The 17,377-nt window shown below is 42.7% G+C and overlaps 1 protein-coding gene across 2 annotated transcripts in view; it reads right to left on the bottom strand.

Moving 5' to 3' along the window:
* The window catches only part of LOC126259798 (chymotrypsin-2-like), a 205,368-nt gene that overhangs the window by 36,661 nt on the left and 151,330 nt on the right, over positions 1–17,377 (bottom strand). For both annotated transcript variants that reach the window (XM_049956820.1, XM_049956821.1), the window contains one exon: positions 2,804–2,950. In XM_049956820.1, coding sequence (XP_049812777.1) covers positions 2,804–2,950 — 147 coding nt within the window. The remainder of the gene's footprint in view (positions 1–2,803; positions 2,951–17,377) is intronic.

The raw sequence follows: 17,377 nt of genomic DNA, 5'->3' as shown, positions 1-17,377 counted from the left end.
TTACTTTTGTTGATGTTCATCTTATATCCTCCTTTCAAGACACTGTCCAATCTGTTCAACTGCTCTTCCAAGTCCTTTGCTGCTCTGAGAGAATTACAATGTCATCAGCGAACCTCAAAGTTTTTATTTCTTCTCCATGGATTTTAATACCTACTTCGAATTTTTCTTTTGTTTCCTTTACTGCTTGCTCAATATACAGATTGAATAACATTGGGGACAGGCTACAACCCTGTCCCACTCCCTCCCCAACCGCTGCTTCCCTTTCATGCCTCTCAACTCTTATAACTGCCATCTGATTTCTGTACAAATTGTAAATAGCCTTTCGCTCCCTGTATTTTACCCCTGCCACCTTTAGAATTTGAAAGAGAGTATTCCAGTTAACGTTGTCAAAAGCTTTCTCTAAAAATGCTATAAACGTAGGTTTGCCTTTCCTTAATCTTTTTTCTAAGATAAGTCGTAGGGTCAGTATTGCCTCACATGTTCCAACATTTCTACGGAATCCAAACTGATCTTCCCCAAGGTCAGCATCTACCAGTTTTTCCATTCATCTGTAAATAATTCGCGTTAGTATTTTGCAGCAGTGGCTTATTACACTGATAGTTCGGTAATTTTCACATCTGTCAACACCTGCTTTTTTTGGGATTGGAATTATTATATTCTTCTTGAAGTCTGTGGGTATTTCGCCTGTCTCATACATCTTGCTCACCAGATGGTAGAGTTTTGTCATGACTGGCTCTCACAAGGCCATCAGTAGTTCTAATGGAATGTTGTCTACTCCCGGGGCCTTGTTTCGACTCAGGTCTTTCAGTGCTCTGTCAAACTCTTCACGCAGTATCATATCTCCCATTTCATCTTCATCTACATCCTCTTCCATTTACATAATATTGTCCTCAAGTACATCACCCTTGTATAGACCCTCTATATACTCCTTCCACCTTTCTGCTTTCCCTTCTTTGCTTAGAACTGGGTTTCCATCTGAGCTCTTGATATTCATACAAGTGGCTCTCTTTTCTCCAAAGGTCTCTTTAATTTTCCTGTAGGCAGTATCTATCTTACCCCTAGTGAGATAAGCCTCTACATCCTTACATTTGCCCTCTAGGCACCCCTGCTTAGCCATTTTGCCCGTCCAGTCGATCTCATTTTTGAGACGTTTGTAATCCTTTTTGCATGCTTCATTTACTGTATTTTTATATTTTCTCATTTCATCAATTAAATTCAATATTTCTTCTGTTTCCCAAGGATTTCTACTAGCCCTCATCTTTTTACCTACTTGATCGTCTGCTGCCTTCACTACTTCATCCCTCAGAGCTACCCATTCTTCTTCTACTGTATTTCTTTCCCCCATTCCTGTCAATTGTTCCCTTATGCTCTCCCTGAAACTCTGTACAACCTCTGGTTTAGTCAGTTTATCCAGGTCCCATCTCCTTAAATTCCCACCTTTTTGCAGTTTCTTCAGTTTTAATATACAGTTCATAATCAATAGATTCTGGTCAGAGTCCACATCTGCCCCTGGAAATGTCTTACAATTTAAAACCTTGTTCCTAAATCTCTGTCTTACCATTATATAATCTATCTGATACCTTCTAGTAACTCCAGGATCCTTCATGTATACAACCTTCTTTTATGATTCTTGAACCAAGTGTTAGCTATGCTTAAGTTATGCTCTGTGCAAAATTCTACCAGATGGCTTCCTCTTTCATTTCTTACCCTTAATCCATATTCACCCACTATGTTTCCTTCCCTCCCTTTTCCTACATTTGAATTCCAGTCACCCATGACTTTTAAATTTTCGTCTCCCTTCACTAACTGAATAATTTCTTTCATCTCATCATACATTTCATCAATTTCTTCATCATCTGCAGAGCTAGTTGGCATATAAACTTGTACTACTGTAGTAGGCATGGGCTTCGTGTCTATCTTGGCCACAATAAAGCGTTCACTATGCTGTTTGTAGTTGCTTACTCGCACTCCTATTTGTTTATTCATTATTAAACCTACTCCTGCATTACCCCTATTTGATTTTGTATTTATAACCCTGTATTCACCTGACCAAAAGTCTTGTTCCTCCTGCCACCGAACTTCACTAATTCCCACTATATCTAACTTTAACCTATCCATTTCCCTTTTTAAATTTTCTAACCTACCTGCCCGATTAAGGGATCTTATATTCCATGCTCTGATTCGTAGAATGCCAGTTCACCATCATTTAACCATACAGTAAAGCTGCATGCCCTCGGGAAAACATGCGGTTGTAGTTTCCCCTTGCTTTCAGCTGTTCACAGTACCAGCACCACAAGGCCATTTTGGTTAGTGTTACAAGGCCAGATCAGTCAATCATCGAGACTGTTGCCCCTGCAACTACTGGAAAGGTTGCTGCCCCTCTTCAGGAACCATGCGTTTGTCTGGCCTCTCAACAGATACCCTTCCGTTGTGCTTGCACCTACGGTACGGCCATCTGTATCGCTGAGGCATGCAAACTTCCCCACCAATGGCAAGGTCCATGGTTCATGGGGGGGCAAACAAGTATATCAGATGGAATTCACCATAAATGGTTTTGTTGTCATTGCAAAAATTTTTTTTGTTTAAAAACTTTTCTAATTACATGTTATTGACATTATTTGCTGTAAAAACTTCATGTTTTAATTTCACCTTCTCATATACTTCTTCTCATAATCTGTTCGGGAAATATGATCTCGCCACTTGATTATGTTTAAATTTTGGACAATAGTGTATGGGGAACACATAGGCTCATGGGTTGGGAATTTGACATGATGACTGTGCTAAGAGATAGATTTCTACTCACACTGCACTGTCCTTTCCAGCGGTCTCCAGCACAGATATTTGAAGATAGAATTGGCTTTGTAACGTCTGAATAGGCTTCACTACATTTAGTGTTGGACCACACAGTGATTTTCACTGCTTCTAACACTTTCGCATCTTTGCCTCCAGTCTGGAAAAAAAAAAAAAAAAAAAAAAAAAAAAAAAATTAAAATAAAATAAAAAAAAAAGGAAGTTATTTAGAAACAAGTTACTCATGAAATAATCTAACATTTCTTTCTCAAAATACAGGACGCATCAACACTTACTTTTATTTTACAGTTAGCAATGTGGTACATTAGAATGTGAAGTGAAATGTAAATAAAGTTTCCCCTCTGTTTGAAACTAATAGCTCTACATATATGTCAGTTCTCTGCAAAACACTGTGAAGTGCTTGGCCAAGGGTATGCCCCACTGTACCAGTTATTAGGTTTTCTTCCCATCCCATTTACATACTGAATGTGGAAAAAAATTAATCTAATCTTCTCCTCATGATCCCTATGTGAGCAATACATTAGGGATTGTACTGTAATCCTAGAACCATCAATTAAAGTTTGTTCTTGAAAATTTGTAAGTAGATTTCCTCAGGACAGTTTATGTCTGTCTTCAAGAGTCTGCCACTTCAGCTTCTTCAGCATCTCTGCCACACTCTCCCACGGGTCTACCTAGGCACAGCTCATGGTTTCCATGCTGGGAGGGCTGTGTCATTTATCTATCAGAACTAACCTAGACTTCGGGCTCTGCTACAGATCAGTTTGTCACAACAACCAAAATTTCAGGAAGGACAATACCACACTCAGGCCAAATGCTTACACATTGTCTCTTCTTTCCATTTAATAATCAATTACTAAATAACATCAAAAGCTAACTCCAAGATAAAATATATATATACCTTATTTATTCCCTAATGTCACATTTCCTGACCGTTTGTAACAAATCATCCTAAAAGACACAAAAGACACTCTCGCTAGTCAGTAATATTTATGTTATTGTACTCTACTGCAGTCTGGTGAGACATTTGTGAACTAGAATAACCAATGGCAAAAACAAAAAACTCTCTAAAAAACTATCATAACAATAATACTAAATGTTGACTAATGATGCATCAAAGCATAATAGAGATATAGGGAGACAGGGATTCTATAGCAAAGATTCAGTAGCTTTGTTCATTTGCTTTTGATATAAGCAATGGAACACATAAATTGTGTGCAGGTTGGTAGGATACCCTTATGCTGAAACATTAGAGCCTTTAGGACACCCGTAAGAGCAGTATTCCGAGGAAGCCACGCCCCCAAACCTCTGCTATGCAGAGCTAAGCAGCATTTCTAGGTGCAGCCTTAAGACTAGCTACTAGCTGTTTGAGAAACATCACATGATATCACGTGTCAACAGTACCAAACACACTGACTGACATTATTTAAATCTGTGTGTGAAATATGCAAAATTGTGTTCTGATAATTTAAATTCTGTAATATGTTATTGAGAAATTTATTTTTATAAATATTTCTGGATGCCTCTGCCTCAGAACCTTTAATTTTGACCTGCACCTGGGTCTAACAAATCTGTGACCATTCATGTCGCCCTGCTCTGTATACATTCAATTCCACTGTTAGTCCTATTTGGTATAGGCTGCACATCCTTGAGCAATACTTCAGAATGGGTCACATGAGTGATTTGTAAGCAATCTGTATTGTAGACTGATTACATTTGCCCACTATTCTACCAAGAAACTGATCTACCACCTTCTTTATCCACAACTGAGCCTATGTGATCATTCCAGCATTCCAGTCCAAGCTGCCGGAGATGGCAATCAGATGTGCTTGAGATGTGCTTGCTTGTGCATATGTTTACTTTATGAAGAAGGCTTTGGCTGAAAGCTAAATAATGTAACTGTCTTTTTCATTGTGCCTGTCTGCAAACTCAATGTGTCATCTATATGGTGAATTACAATTTACCTTTCCTTATACTGATGATATTTGAACCTGGAATTTCCATTGTTTGATCATTCAATTTCATATCCCAGCAAAGTGCCATACCCAGGTATTTGTAGTAGGTGGCCAATTCCAACCATGACTCAGTGATATTATAGTCATAGGGAACTACATTTTTTTTTTCATTTTGTGAAGTGCACAGTTTTATCTTTCTGAATGTTTAAAGCAAGTTTCCAGTCTTTACACCTCTCTAAAACCTTATCAAGGTCTGACTGAATAGCAGCTTGTTTCAGAGAGTACTTCACTATAGGTAACTGTGTCATTTTCAAAGTATTTGAGGTTACTATTAATGTTGTCTGCAAGGTAATTAATAAACAACATGAACAGCAAAGGCCCCGACATACTTCTTGCAGAACACCCAAAGTTACTTCTACATCTGATGATGACACTATCCAAGACAACATGCTGTGTCACTGAACCAAATAATCGCCAATCTACACTCCTGGAAATTGAAATAAGAACACCGTGAATTCATTGTCCCAGGAAGGGGAAACTTTATTGACACATTCCTGGGGTCAGATACATTGCATGATCACACTGACAGAACCACAGGCACATAGACACAGGCAACAGAGCATGCACAATGTCGGCACTAGTACAGTGTATATCCACCTTTCGCAGCAATGCAGGCTGCTATTCTCCCATGGAGACGATCGTAGAGATGCTGGATGTAGTCCTGTGGAACGGCTTGCCATGCCATTTCCACCTGGCGCCTCAGTTGGACCAGCGTTCGTGCTGGACGTGCAGACCGCGTGAGACGACGCTTCATCCAGTCCCAAACATGCTCAATGGGGGACAGATCCGGAGATCTTGCTGGCCAGGGTAGTTGACTTACACCTTCTAGAGCACGTTGGGTGGCACGGGATACATGCGGACGTGCATTGTCCTGTTGGAACAGCAAGTTCCCTTGCCGGTCTAGGAGGAATGGTAGAACGATGGGTTCGATGACGGTTTGGATGTACCGTGCACTATTCAGTGTCCCCTCGACGATCACCAGTGGTGTATGGCCAGTGTAGGAGATCGCTCCCCACACCATGATGCCGGGTGTTGGCCCTGTGTGCCTCGGTCGTATGCAGTCCTGATTGTGGCGCTCACCTGCACGGCGCCAAACACGCATACGACCATCATTGGCACCGAGGCAGAAGCGACTCTCATCGCTGAAGACGACACGTCTCCATTCGTCCCTCCATTCACGCCTGTCGCGACACCACTGGAGGCGGGCTGCATGATGTTGGGGCGTGAGCGGAAGACGGCCTAACGGTGTGCGGGACCGTAGCCCAGCTTAATGGAGACGGTTGCGAATGGTCCTCGCCGATACCCCAGGAGCAACAGTGTCCCTAATTTGCTGGGAAGTGGCGGTGCGGTCCCCTACGGCACTGCGTAGGATCCTACGGTCTTGGCGTGCATCCGTGCGTCGCTGCGGTCCGGTCCCAGGTCGACGGGCATGTGCACCTTCCGCCGACCACTGGTGACAACATCGACGTACTGTGGAGACCTCACGCCCCATGTGTTGAGCAATTCGGCGGTACGTCCACCCGGCCTCCCGCATGCCCACTATACGCCCTCGCTCAAAGTCTGTCAACTGCACATACGGTTCACGTCCACGCTGTCGCGGCATGCTACCAGTGTTAAAGACTGCGATGGAGCTCCGTATGCCACGGCAAACTGGCTGACACTGACGGCGGCGGTGCACAAATGCTGCGCAGCTAGCGCCATTCGACGGCCAACACCACGATTCCTGGTGTGTCCGCTGTGCCGTGCGTGTGATCATTGCTTGTACAGCCCTCTCGCAGTGTCCGGAGCAAGTATGGTAGGTCTGACACACCGGTGTCAATGTGTTCTTTTTTCCATTTCCAGGAGTGTAGTTACAAATTTTGCTTGGTACCCCATATGATCATATGTTTAACAATAAGGGTAGATGTCAGCTGCTTTTCAGAAATAAAGAAATATTATATCTAGCAGACTGCTTTGATCTGAAACTTTTGACGTGTCATGTGAGAAATGAGTTGGGTTTTGCATGATTGATGTTTTCAGAATCTATGCTGTTTGACATGGAGCAGGTCATTCTGCACAAGATATATCATTATGTTTGAACTTAGAATATGTTCTAACATTCATTTGAAAATGGAGTCAAGCAGTTCAACTTTTACTTTCCTACACTCAGTTTCAGTTCCTGTCTCATTCAGGAGTGATTGGGCACTAACTATGGTGCCTCTAACAGCCTTTACATGCTTCATGCATTGCTCTCTTGATAGCCAAATGTGTCTCATTCAGCATCTCTCGATCTATAGCCCTATGCTTTGTTTTAGATCTATTATACAGTAGTCTCTATTTCTTTAGAAGTCTGTTTACAGTGACTGTATTCCACTGAGGCCTTCTTCCATCATGAACTGTTCTACAGGTATATATCTGGCTAATGCATGGTCAACTATTCTTTTAAATGTGAGCCCTAGTTCATCTACATACTCTTGTCCTGTGCTGAAAGTTTCAAGTTCTTCATTGAGATATGAACTACTGCAGTTTTATCTAGTTTGATATATCTCTGTACTTATTTTAGTTGTCCTTTGTACTTTGGTAATCATTGTTGCCACAAATGCACCATGGTCACTTAATTTATTGTGGACAGATTGAAAATGGCCAGGTCTGTTTCTTTCCATTAGATTAAATATGTTTCAATAACATGTAGCGTTCCTAACTATATGTTTCAAGTAGTTTTCAGTGATGGCATCCAGTAATATTTCACAGAATCTCTTATCAAACCCGCCACTAAAAAAACTGTAGTTTTCTCAGATGATAGTTGGATGATTTAAGTCACCGTTGATGATTACAGTATGATTGGAGAACTTTATTGCAAGTGAACTGAGGTTTTCTCCAAAGTTTTTGGTTACATCAGGAGATAAGTCTGAGGGGTGATAGAAGGATCCAGTTACCATTTTATGCCCACCCCTGATACTGAGGCTTGCCCAAACAGTCTCACATGCAGCTTCAATTTCTATCTCGACAAATACACCACCTCAATTTACCATTAGCCTATCCTTTCAATAACACTTAAATTTTCCCCAAAAATCTTATTGTCATCAATTTCAGATTTCAACGAGCTTTCTGTACATACTATTATGTGAGCTTAACTGCACTTTGTTGTGAATGCTTTGAAACTTAGCTGTGAGGGTTTTAATACTCTCACTTGTATGGGATATTCTTTCAGCGCTTATGCTTCTGGGTCTCCTACAGGTGTCATTATCTGGACTGAATAGAGTGTCACCTAACCTAAAAAATGTTTGTGTGCACCACACATGCAGTCAACTACACGTGTGGCAGCCTCTGACATGTAGTGCATGCCTGACCCATTTAGGGGGACCCTACAGTTCTCAAACCTTTGGTGCAAGTCCAGGAAGTTTCAACCTTGCTTGTCGCAGAATCCTTGAAGTCTTTGTTTCAGTCCTTCCATTTAAATCAGAACCAGGGGGCTATGATCAGTTCTGGAGAAATGCTAAAAATTGTGAGCTTTCTTGAATCTGCAGACACAGCCTGGTCTTCTCAACATTCTCTGCCAGTCGCTCAAATTATATGACCTCAGAGCCCAGACAACAAGCATCAATTGGTTTGTTCCAATGTGCCCTACAATCTGCAGTTGGTTGCACTCTGTTTCCTCAATGGCTGGCAGAATAACATGTTCATCATGCTGAATGAGATTCCCAGGCATGCACAGTTGAGTGCATATGGTGTTCATTCCTGTCCCTTGCTGCCATTTTTCTAAGGGGTACTGTTATTCACTTTACATTTGAACTGCTGATGATTAATTGACTTCTGCCCTTTCGCGTCTGCTTCCTCTTGATACGGAACAAAGCAGGTACTATTCAATGAGTTAATTTATGCACAGGACAATGGTAACTTATGAAAATTTTCAAAAATGTACTATTATTTGTGTTTGCATTGATGTACACCAAGATTTGGAGTGATGGATTCTTTGGCAGTAACTGTGAGTAACAAATGCTGATTGCTATGAAATACATTATCCACAACTCTTGTAACTTACAAATCTTACAGAAATTTTTAAAAATTCTCAACATAAATGTCTTTCTTGCATAATTATATGCCAAAATGAGAGTGTTATAACGTCAAGTTTAACAAATATATTTCAGAATGACACAACACATATAAGTCACAGAGTAAGTTGACAAGCAAGACATGTGTACACGTTAGCATTCGAATGAGCACTAAGTCCCAGTCTAGCGGCCGCTGCTCGGCTGGCTGCTTAGGTGGCACAGCTGCTGCATGGCTGGCAGACAGCGCCGCACGTAGAGGACGCGCGTAATTGCACGGCGGCACTTTGAATGATCGGCGAGTCACAACACTTTTCCTCCCTTTGAAATTGTTGCACTGGTCTTGATGGAGGTGTCCTGGAGATGGCTAACGTCCATAGGCATGGTTTGACTTGCCGTATAAAGTCTCGAGGAGGAGGCTTCCTGTACGGACGGAAGTGTCCCCAATGATAACGGGTCGAGATGACAGGAGACGTAGGGGTCGAATCTGCTGGGGCCCCCTGCACCAATCTGCCCGTTGCGGCAAGTCCAGTTGATATGACAGGAGACATGGGCGATGTGTCGGCGGCCGTTGGAGGAGGAGGCGAGTAGATTTGCTCTGACAGAGGATGGTCATCCGGTTCCTGCATGGGCACGTCTCCTGGTGGTGTCTGTTCTTGTGCTGGCATCGTGATGACGGTGAGAGGGCTGCGTTGTGAGTATTGAGAGATGCCAAGATCCCAAGTGTCAGGTAGGGCCAAAAGTGGTGTAGAGGCATTCGGAACAGGCGTTGCTGGCACACGAGGCCAAAGCTGGTCCAAATGGCGCACTGCAACACCCGTGTCCGTCTGGATTTCATACAGGCATCTGCCACGGTGTCTTAAGATGCGGCCTGGGCTCCATCTTGGCCGCCTGCCATATCCCCATACCCAGATGAGGTCGTCGGTGGTGAACCGGCCAAGGGAAGGCACCCGCGGCCGTGAGGTGGGAGGCCGCAGAAGAGGAAGTAGCGTGCAGGGCTGTCGGCCATGTAAGAGCTCAGCCGGGCTGTGGTTGCCCATGGGGGTGAAACGGTAAGACGTCAGAAACTGGAGAAGCGCATCATCAGCAGCAGAAGAAGTCAGAAGTTTCCGCATCTAAGCCTTAAATGTGCGGACCAGTCGTTCAGCCTCACCGCTGGATTGTGGATGGAACGGCGGGGCCGTGACATGCATAACGCCGTGACGAGCACAAAAATCCACAAATTCGGAAGAGTCAAATTGCGGACCATTATCAGTAACAAGAGTAGAGGGGAGGCCTTCCAAAGAAAAAATGCGGGTGAGAGCACTGGTGGTTGCCGCGGTGGTAGGCGACGTGCAACGGACAATGAAAGGAAAGTTAGAGTAGGCGTCAATTACAAGGAGCCAATAAGTACCTAAAAAGGGTCCCCCAAAGTCAGCATGAATGCGCTCCCACGGCTTCTCAGGCGAAGGCCACGGTGAGAAAGATGACTTCGGGGCAGCGGCCTGTGACGCACAAGGGCCGCAGGCAGCGACCATGTGTGCTATTTCAGAGTCGATGCCAGGCCAGTACACGTGACGGCACACCAGAGATTTTGTGCGAGACACACCCCAGTGCCCTTGGAGAAGGAGGCGCAAGACCGAAGCATGCAAAGACGCAGGTACCACGACACGCGGCGAAGCATTGGCAGTTGAGAGGAGGATAACACCATCCCTAGCTGTGAGGTGGTAGCGCAAAGCGTAGTAGTTCCGCAACGGATCAGAAGTCTTAGCGGACGGGCGACCTGGCCAACCCTTCTGAATACAGCGTAAAACCCGGGACAGGGTAGGGTCAGAACTCGTAGCAACCGCCAGCCTGTCCCCAGTGATGGGGAACCCGTCCACAACCCGCTGCTCGGCAACATCCAGGTGGAAACACAAAAGTTCGTCCCTATCGAATGCCTGATCAGGACCCATGGGAGCAATAATTGTTCCAAGAATCACTGAAAGAGAGCAGGGGCGCTAGCAACCCCGAATGGCAAGCGTTGGTATTGATAGAGGCCGAAAGGCGTGTTAAGGACCAGAAATTGCCGGGAAGCAGCATCGAGAGGAAGTTGATGATAAGCTTCTGACAGGTCAATTTTAGAAAAATACTGGCCTCCAGCAAGTTTAGTGAACAGTTCTTCAGGACGGGGCATAGGGTAAGTGTCGATGAGGCATTGAGCATTTACAGTGGCTTTTAAATCGCCAGAGAGACGAATATCACCATTTGGCTTAGCAACGACAACGACAGGAGAGGACCACTCACTGGAAGTGACAGGAAGCAAGACCCCTGAAGTAGTGAGACGATCCAACTCCCGTTTTACCCGATCACGAAGGGCCACAGGAATGGGCCGAGCCCGAAAATCTTAGGCCGAGCAGTGGGTTTGAGCGTAATATGAGCTTCAAAGTCGTTTGCACAGCCTAACCCAGGAGAAAAAAGGGACGAAAATGTCGTCGACAAGCAATCCAGTTGAGCATAAGGAATAGCATCAGAGACAATATTGACAGAGTCATCTATGGAGAACCCAAAAACGCGAAAGGCATCGAAACCAAAAAGATTTTCTGTGTTGCTCTGGTTGACCACAAATATGGGAACAGTGTGAACGACGGATTTGTAAGATACCTCAGCATGAAACTGTCCCAAGAGAGAAATCTTCTGTTTATTGTACGTCCGTAATTGCCGAGTGACAGGTGACAGGATACGTCTGAGAATTAATTATAGTTGCAGCAGAACCGGTACCCACTTGCATGCGAACATCTCGACCAAGGATTTGGACAGTGAGGAATAACTTCCCTGAAAGGGAAGAAGTGCAATTGACAGACAACACAGAATCAAAATCAACATCATGTTCATGAACATCATGTATGCGGTCGGATTTGCAAACGGAGGACACATGACCTTTCTTTTTGCAATTGTGACACACAGCCCAACGTTGGGGACAATCCTTGCGTGAATGTTTCGTAAAACACCGCGGACATGAAGGAAGTTGCCGGGGGTTTTGCTGCAGTGTCTTAGCGGGTTGTTTACGGTTAGGCCGAGGCTGCGTGTGGGAGCGCACTGCGGCCACGTCGGCCGGCAGGGAAGCACCGTATGCGTCATCAACAGCGCACAGAGGTTGTATTTCCCCGACATCACCCCACGCCTCTATTTGCCCCCCAGCGGCGCGAGAAATTTCAAAAGACTGCGCAATGGAGAGAACTTCATCTAGAGTCAGAGTCGCCAACTGAAGGGCACGTTGCCGAACTTCTGTGTCGGATGCCGACCGGATAATAGCATCCTGTACCATGGAATCGGCATAGGATTCTTTGTGAACGTCAGTAACAAATTGACACTTTCGACTGAGGCCGTGAAGTTCAACAGCCCAAGCGCGATAGGATTGATGTGGCAGTTTTTGACTATGATAAAAGGCAACACGAGAGGCTACCACATGCATTTGCTTTTGAAAACAGACAGACAGAAGTGAGCACATTTCAGCAAAGGACAAAGATGCAGGATCCTTCAAAGGAGCCAATTGCGACAACAACCGATACATTTGAGGTGAAATCCAGGAAAGGAACAGAGACTTACATGGTTGTTCATCCATGACATGAAATGCCAAGAAGTGCTGTCAAAGACGTTGTTCATAATCAGACCAGTCTTCCGCCGTCTCGTCGTAAGGAGGAAAAGGAGGTACAGCCAACGACGAGAAACGCCCAGCATTTGACGCCGCGACGAAATCGCGAATCGCCACTGTTAGAAGCGTTTGCTGTTCAAGGAGATTTTGCAATAGTTGCTCGACAGTAGCCATGGAACCCTGTGGGTCAACGGTGAAAAGGAAAAATCCACTACCTCGTCGCCAATTGTTATAACGTCAAGTTTAACAAATATATTTCAGAACGACAGAACACATATAACTCACAGAGTAAGTTGACAAGCAAGACTTGTGTACACATTAGCATTCGAATGAGCACTGATTCCCAGTCTAGCGGCCGCTGCTCGGCTGGCCGCTTAGGTGGCGCAGCTGCTGCATGGCTGGCAGACAGCGCCACACATAGAGGACACGCATAATTGCGCGGCGGCGCTTTGAATGATCGGCGAGTCACAACAGAGAGAGAAGTATTGTTTTTAATGAGGATAGACCTATTGTTCTTACAAAATTTTAAAAGATCACAAACAAGTTTAAGCCTACAATTGACAATAAAAGCGTGAGTTTATCATGGTCCTCGTAAATGTTCAAAATTATACAAAATATTACAATTAAATGAATACTGATACAATCATTGAAAGATTATGCAAAAGCAACATGAACAATAAAACTTGTGAATCCAGAGTTCCAGATCTGCATACATAACTTGCACACATGATCTCACACAAAAGAAAGATTGAGTTTCAGACCATTATTTCTCACCCAGGTCTCAATTTCAGCAAGAGTCTGCTGAAGGTGGCTAGTTAAATTACATCTAGAAATTTGGTACAGTTTGTGGTGGCAAGTTTATTGTCACAAATAACTATGCCTTATGTTAAATTTAAATTTTCACTTTTCTTGCAATAGATTATCACTGACAGGTCACCTGTGTGAAGAATCATGTCTGAATTTATGTTAGTCAGCATGTCATATCTCATTGGCCCAAGGATAGATCATTGTACTGTATTTTTCTTACTTCAGAAGCATCTCTTACCATTTTCTTCTACGAGGGTCACTCCAAAAGAAATACACACTATATTTGTAAATATACAGTTTTCATTCTGCATGTGTGAAAGTTTTACAGTGTGTAGATACATCCTTCCCGCTTGTTTTCAAACTTAGTTCAACCTGTTCCCACCACAGCATGTCTTCAAGATGGCTGTTACACTTGACATTTGTCAGAAGCAATGTGCTGTCATAGAATTCCTGTGCTGTGAAAATGAGACAGTGGGAAACATCCACAAGAGGTTGAAAAAGGTGTATGGAGATGCTGCTGTCGATCGCAGTACAGTTAGTCGGTGGGCAAGCAGGTTACGTGATGAAAGCGGGCACGGCAATATTGCGGATTGTCCTTGCAGCGGCAGGCCTCGTACTGCACACACTCCAGACAATGTGCAGAGAGTTAACAAATTGGTGACTGCTGACAGACACATCACAGTGAACGAAATGCCACGCTACGTCGGGATAGGGGAAGGAAGTGTTTGCAGAATACTGAAAGTGTTGGCGTTAAAAAAGGTTTGTGCCAGGTGGGTTCCCAGGATGTTGACAGTGGCTTACAAGGAAACAAGAAAAACGGTATGCAGCAAACTTTTGGAATAGTACGGGAATGGTGGAGATGAATTTCTTGGAAGAATTGTGACAGGTGATGAAACATGGCTCCATCATTTTTCACCAGAGACGAAGAGGCTATCAATGGAGAGGCATCATGCAAATTCACCCAAGAAAAAATATTTAAAACCACACCTTCTGCTGGAAAAGTTATGGCTATGGTGTTTTTTGATTCCGAAGGACTCTTCCTTGTGGACATCATGCCAAGTGGAACCACCATTAATTCTGATGCAAATGCGATGACACTGAAGAAACTTCAAGTTCGACTGAGTCGTGTTCAACCACATCAGCAAAAGCAGGATGTTTTGCTGTTGCACAACAATGCACGGCCTCATGTCAGTCAAAAAACCATGGAAGCGATCACAAAACTTGGACGGACAACACTGAAACACCTGCCTTACAGTCCTGACCTGGCTCCATGTGACTATCATCTCTTTGGGAAGCTGAAAGACTCTCTTCATGAAACAAGGTTTGAAGATGATGACTCCCTTGCACATGCTGCCAAACAGTGGCTCCAACAGGTTGGTCAAGAATTTTACCATGCGAGTATACAGGCGCTGGTTCCAAGATGGTGTAAGGCAGTTGAGAGGGATGGAAATTATGTGGGGAAATGAAAATGTTGTTCCTAAAGGATGTATATACACATTGTAAAACTTTCAAACATGTAGAATAAAAGATGGATTAAAAAAAATAGTGTGCATTTCTTTTGGAGTGACCATTGCATTACTACTCTTTGTTTCCTGTTTAAGAGGTAAGACAATGTCCAACTTGGTAAATTTTCACTAAAACTGTATGCTTGTAGATTAAGAAGTAAAAGTTTCTTGTCTGCTGTTCAAAGGCTTTAGTTAGGTCACAAAAGATGCTTGATACATTCGTTTTTGTTATCTAAACTACTACTAATTTTGTAACAAGTTCATTGGAAAATGTCCTTTTTGGAAACTATGCTGATTCTTCTGGATAATATTATGCAGATTATAATAGTTAGCTATCCTGTTGCATGCTACTCTTTCAAATATTTTGTAAAATATTGACAACAAAGAGATTGGTCGATAATTACTCACTTCATCATGTCTGCCTTTTTTTACAAATTGGTCATATTTCACCATACTTCAGTCTATCAAGAAAACATCCTTCCTTGAAGGACTGAGTATATGACCATTTTTACTTTCCTTCTTTTATACACATTCAATATCCCTTGTTAGTCCTATTTAGTATGGGTCCCACACACTTGAGTAATATTTTAGAACTGGTCACATGAGTGATTTGTAAGCAATCTTCTTTGTAGACTCATTGCACTTCCACAATACTCTAGCAATAAACCAAAGTCTGCCACCTGCTTTACTCATGACTGAACCTATGGGATCATTCCGTTTGAAATCCCTACAAAGTGTTACACCCAGTTATTTGTATGAGTTGGACAATTTGAACTGCAAGTTGTTGATATTGTAGTCGTAGGATACTATGTTTTTTTTTTTTTTTTTAGGTCTGTGAATGCACAGGTCAACATTTATGAACATTTAAAGCAAAGCAAGCTGCCAATCTTTGCACCACTTTGAAATCTGACTGAATATTTGTGCAACTTCTTTCAGACAGTACTCTGTTATAGATAACTGTATCATCTGCAAAAAGTCTGAGGTCACTATTGGTATTGTCTGCAAGGTCATTAATATACAATATGAACAGCAAGGGTCCCAATACACTACTCTGGAGCACACTTGAAGTTACTTGTACATTTGGTGATGACTCTCCACCCAAGATAGTATGCTGTGTCCTCCCTACCAGAAAGTCCTCAGTCGAGTCACAGTTTCACTTGATATCCCACAGGATTGTACTTTTGACAATAAGTGTAGGTGTAGTACTGAGTCAAATGCTTTTCAGAAATCAAGAAATACTGCATCTACCTGATTGCCTTGATCCAAGGCCTTCACTATGTCATGTGATAAAAGTGCAATTAGGGTTTCGCATGATCAATGTTGTTGGAATCCATGCTGGTTGGCATGATGGAGGTCATTCTGTTCAAGATACCTCATTATGTTTGAGCCCAGAATATTTTCTAAGATTCTACAATGAATCAATGCCAAAATAGTTGTGTGATAGTTTTGTGGATCACTTCTACTAACCTTCTTGTAAATGGGTGTGATCTATGTTTTCTTCCAACTGCTGGGCATAATCTTTTGTTCAAGGCATCTACGGAAGATTACAGTTAGAGGAGGGGATAATTCAGTTGCAAATTCAGTATTGAGTCTGACAGGGATCCATCGAGGCTGGAGCATAGTTCAGTTTTAATGATTTCAGCTGTTTCTCAACCCCACTGATATTAATAGCTTTGTTCACTCATTTTCAAATGTTCCTTTACAAAGAAAAACCCAGTAGAATTGCCTCAATTTAATCCTCATACCACTGAAAAGTTGAGTGAAATAAGTGTGATTAATATCAATGGTGTTGAGAATCAGCTCAAATCATTTTGATAGAACAAAGCTCCATGGCCCGATGGAATCCCTACCACATTCCACATTGAATTTGTAGCTACCTTGGTCATCTTCTAGCTATAATCTATCATAGATCCCTCGAACAAAAAACTAGGCCCAATAATTGGATGAAAGAACCGGGCACTCCCATTTACTAGAAGGGTGGTAGAAATGGTCCACAAAACTACCATCCAGTATCCGTGACACAGATTTTTTGTAGAAGTTTAGAATATATTCTGAGTTCAAACATAATGAGGTATCTTGAACAGAGTAATCTTCCCCATACCAACCAGCATTGATTCCAAAAACATCAATCACGTGAAACCCAACTCTCATTTTTCTTGCATGACATATTAAAAGCTTTCGATCAAGGTCAGTGAGTCAGTAACACACCTACGTGTATTGTCAAAAGTACAATCTTATGGTGTATCAAGTGAAATTCATGAATGGACTTCTTAGAAGGAAGGGAGCTGCATGTTATCTTGGGTTGAGAGTCATTGTGAGATGTAGAAAAAACTTTGATAGTGTCCCAGGGAAGTGTGCTGGGACACTTGCCATTCATGCTGTATATTAATGACCTTGTGGACAATATTAATAGCAATGTGAGACTTTTTGCAGATAATATAGTTATCTATAATGAAAGAAGCTTCATGTATATTCAGACATATCTTGATAAGATTTCAAAGTGATGCAAAGATTGGCAACTTGCTTTAAATGCTCAGAAATGTAAAATTGTGCAGTTCTCAAAATGAAACAAACATAGTATCCTATGACTATAATATTGAC

Source organism: Schistocerca nitens, chromosome 5 (assembly GCF_023898315.1).
Source record: "Schistocerca nitens isolate TAMUIC-IGC-003100 chromosome 5, iqSchNite1.1, whole genome shotgun sequence".
In the NCBI taxonomy this organism is placed as follows: domain Eukaryota; kingdom Metazoa; phylum Arthropoda; class Insecta; order Orthoptera; family Acrididae; genus Schistocerca; species Schistocerca nitens.
The sequence above is the reverse complement of the archived record's forward strand: the minus strand, read 5'-3'. Positions and strand labels throughout refer to the sequence as shown.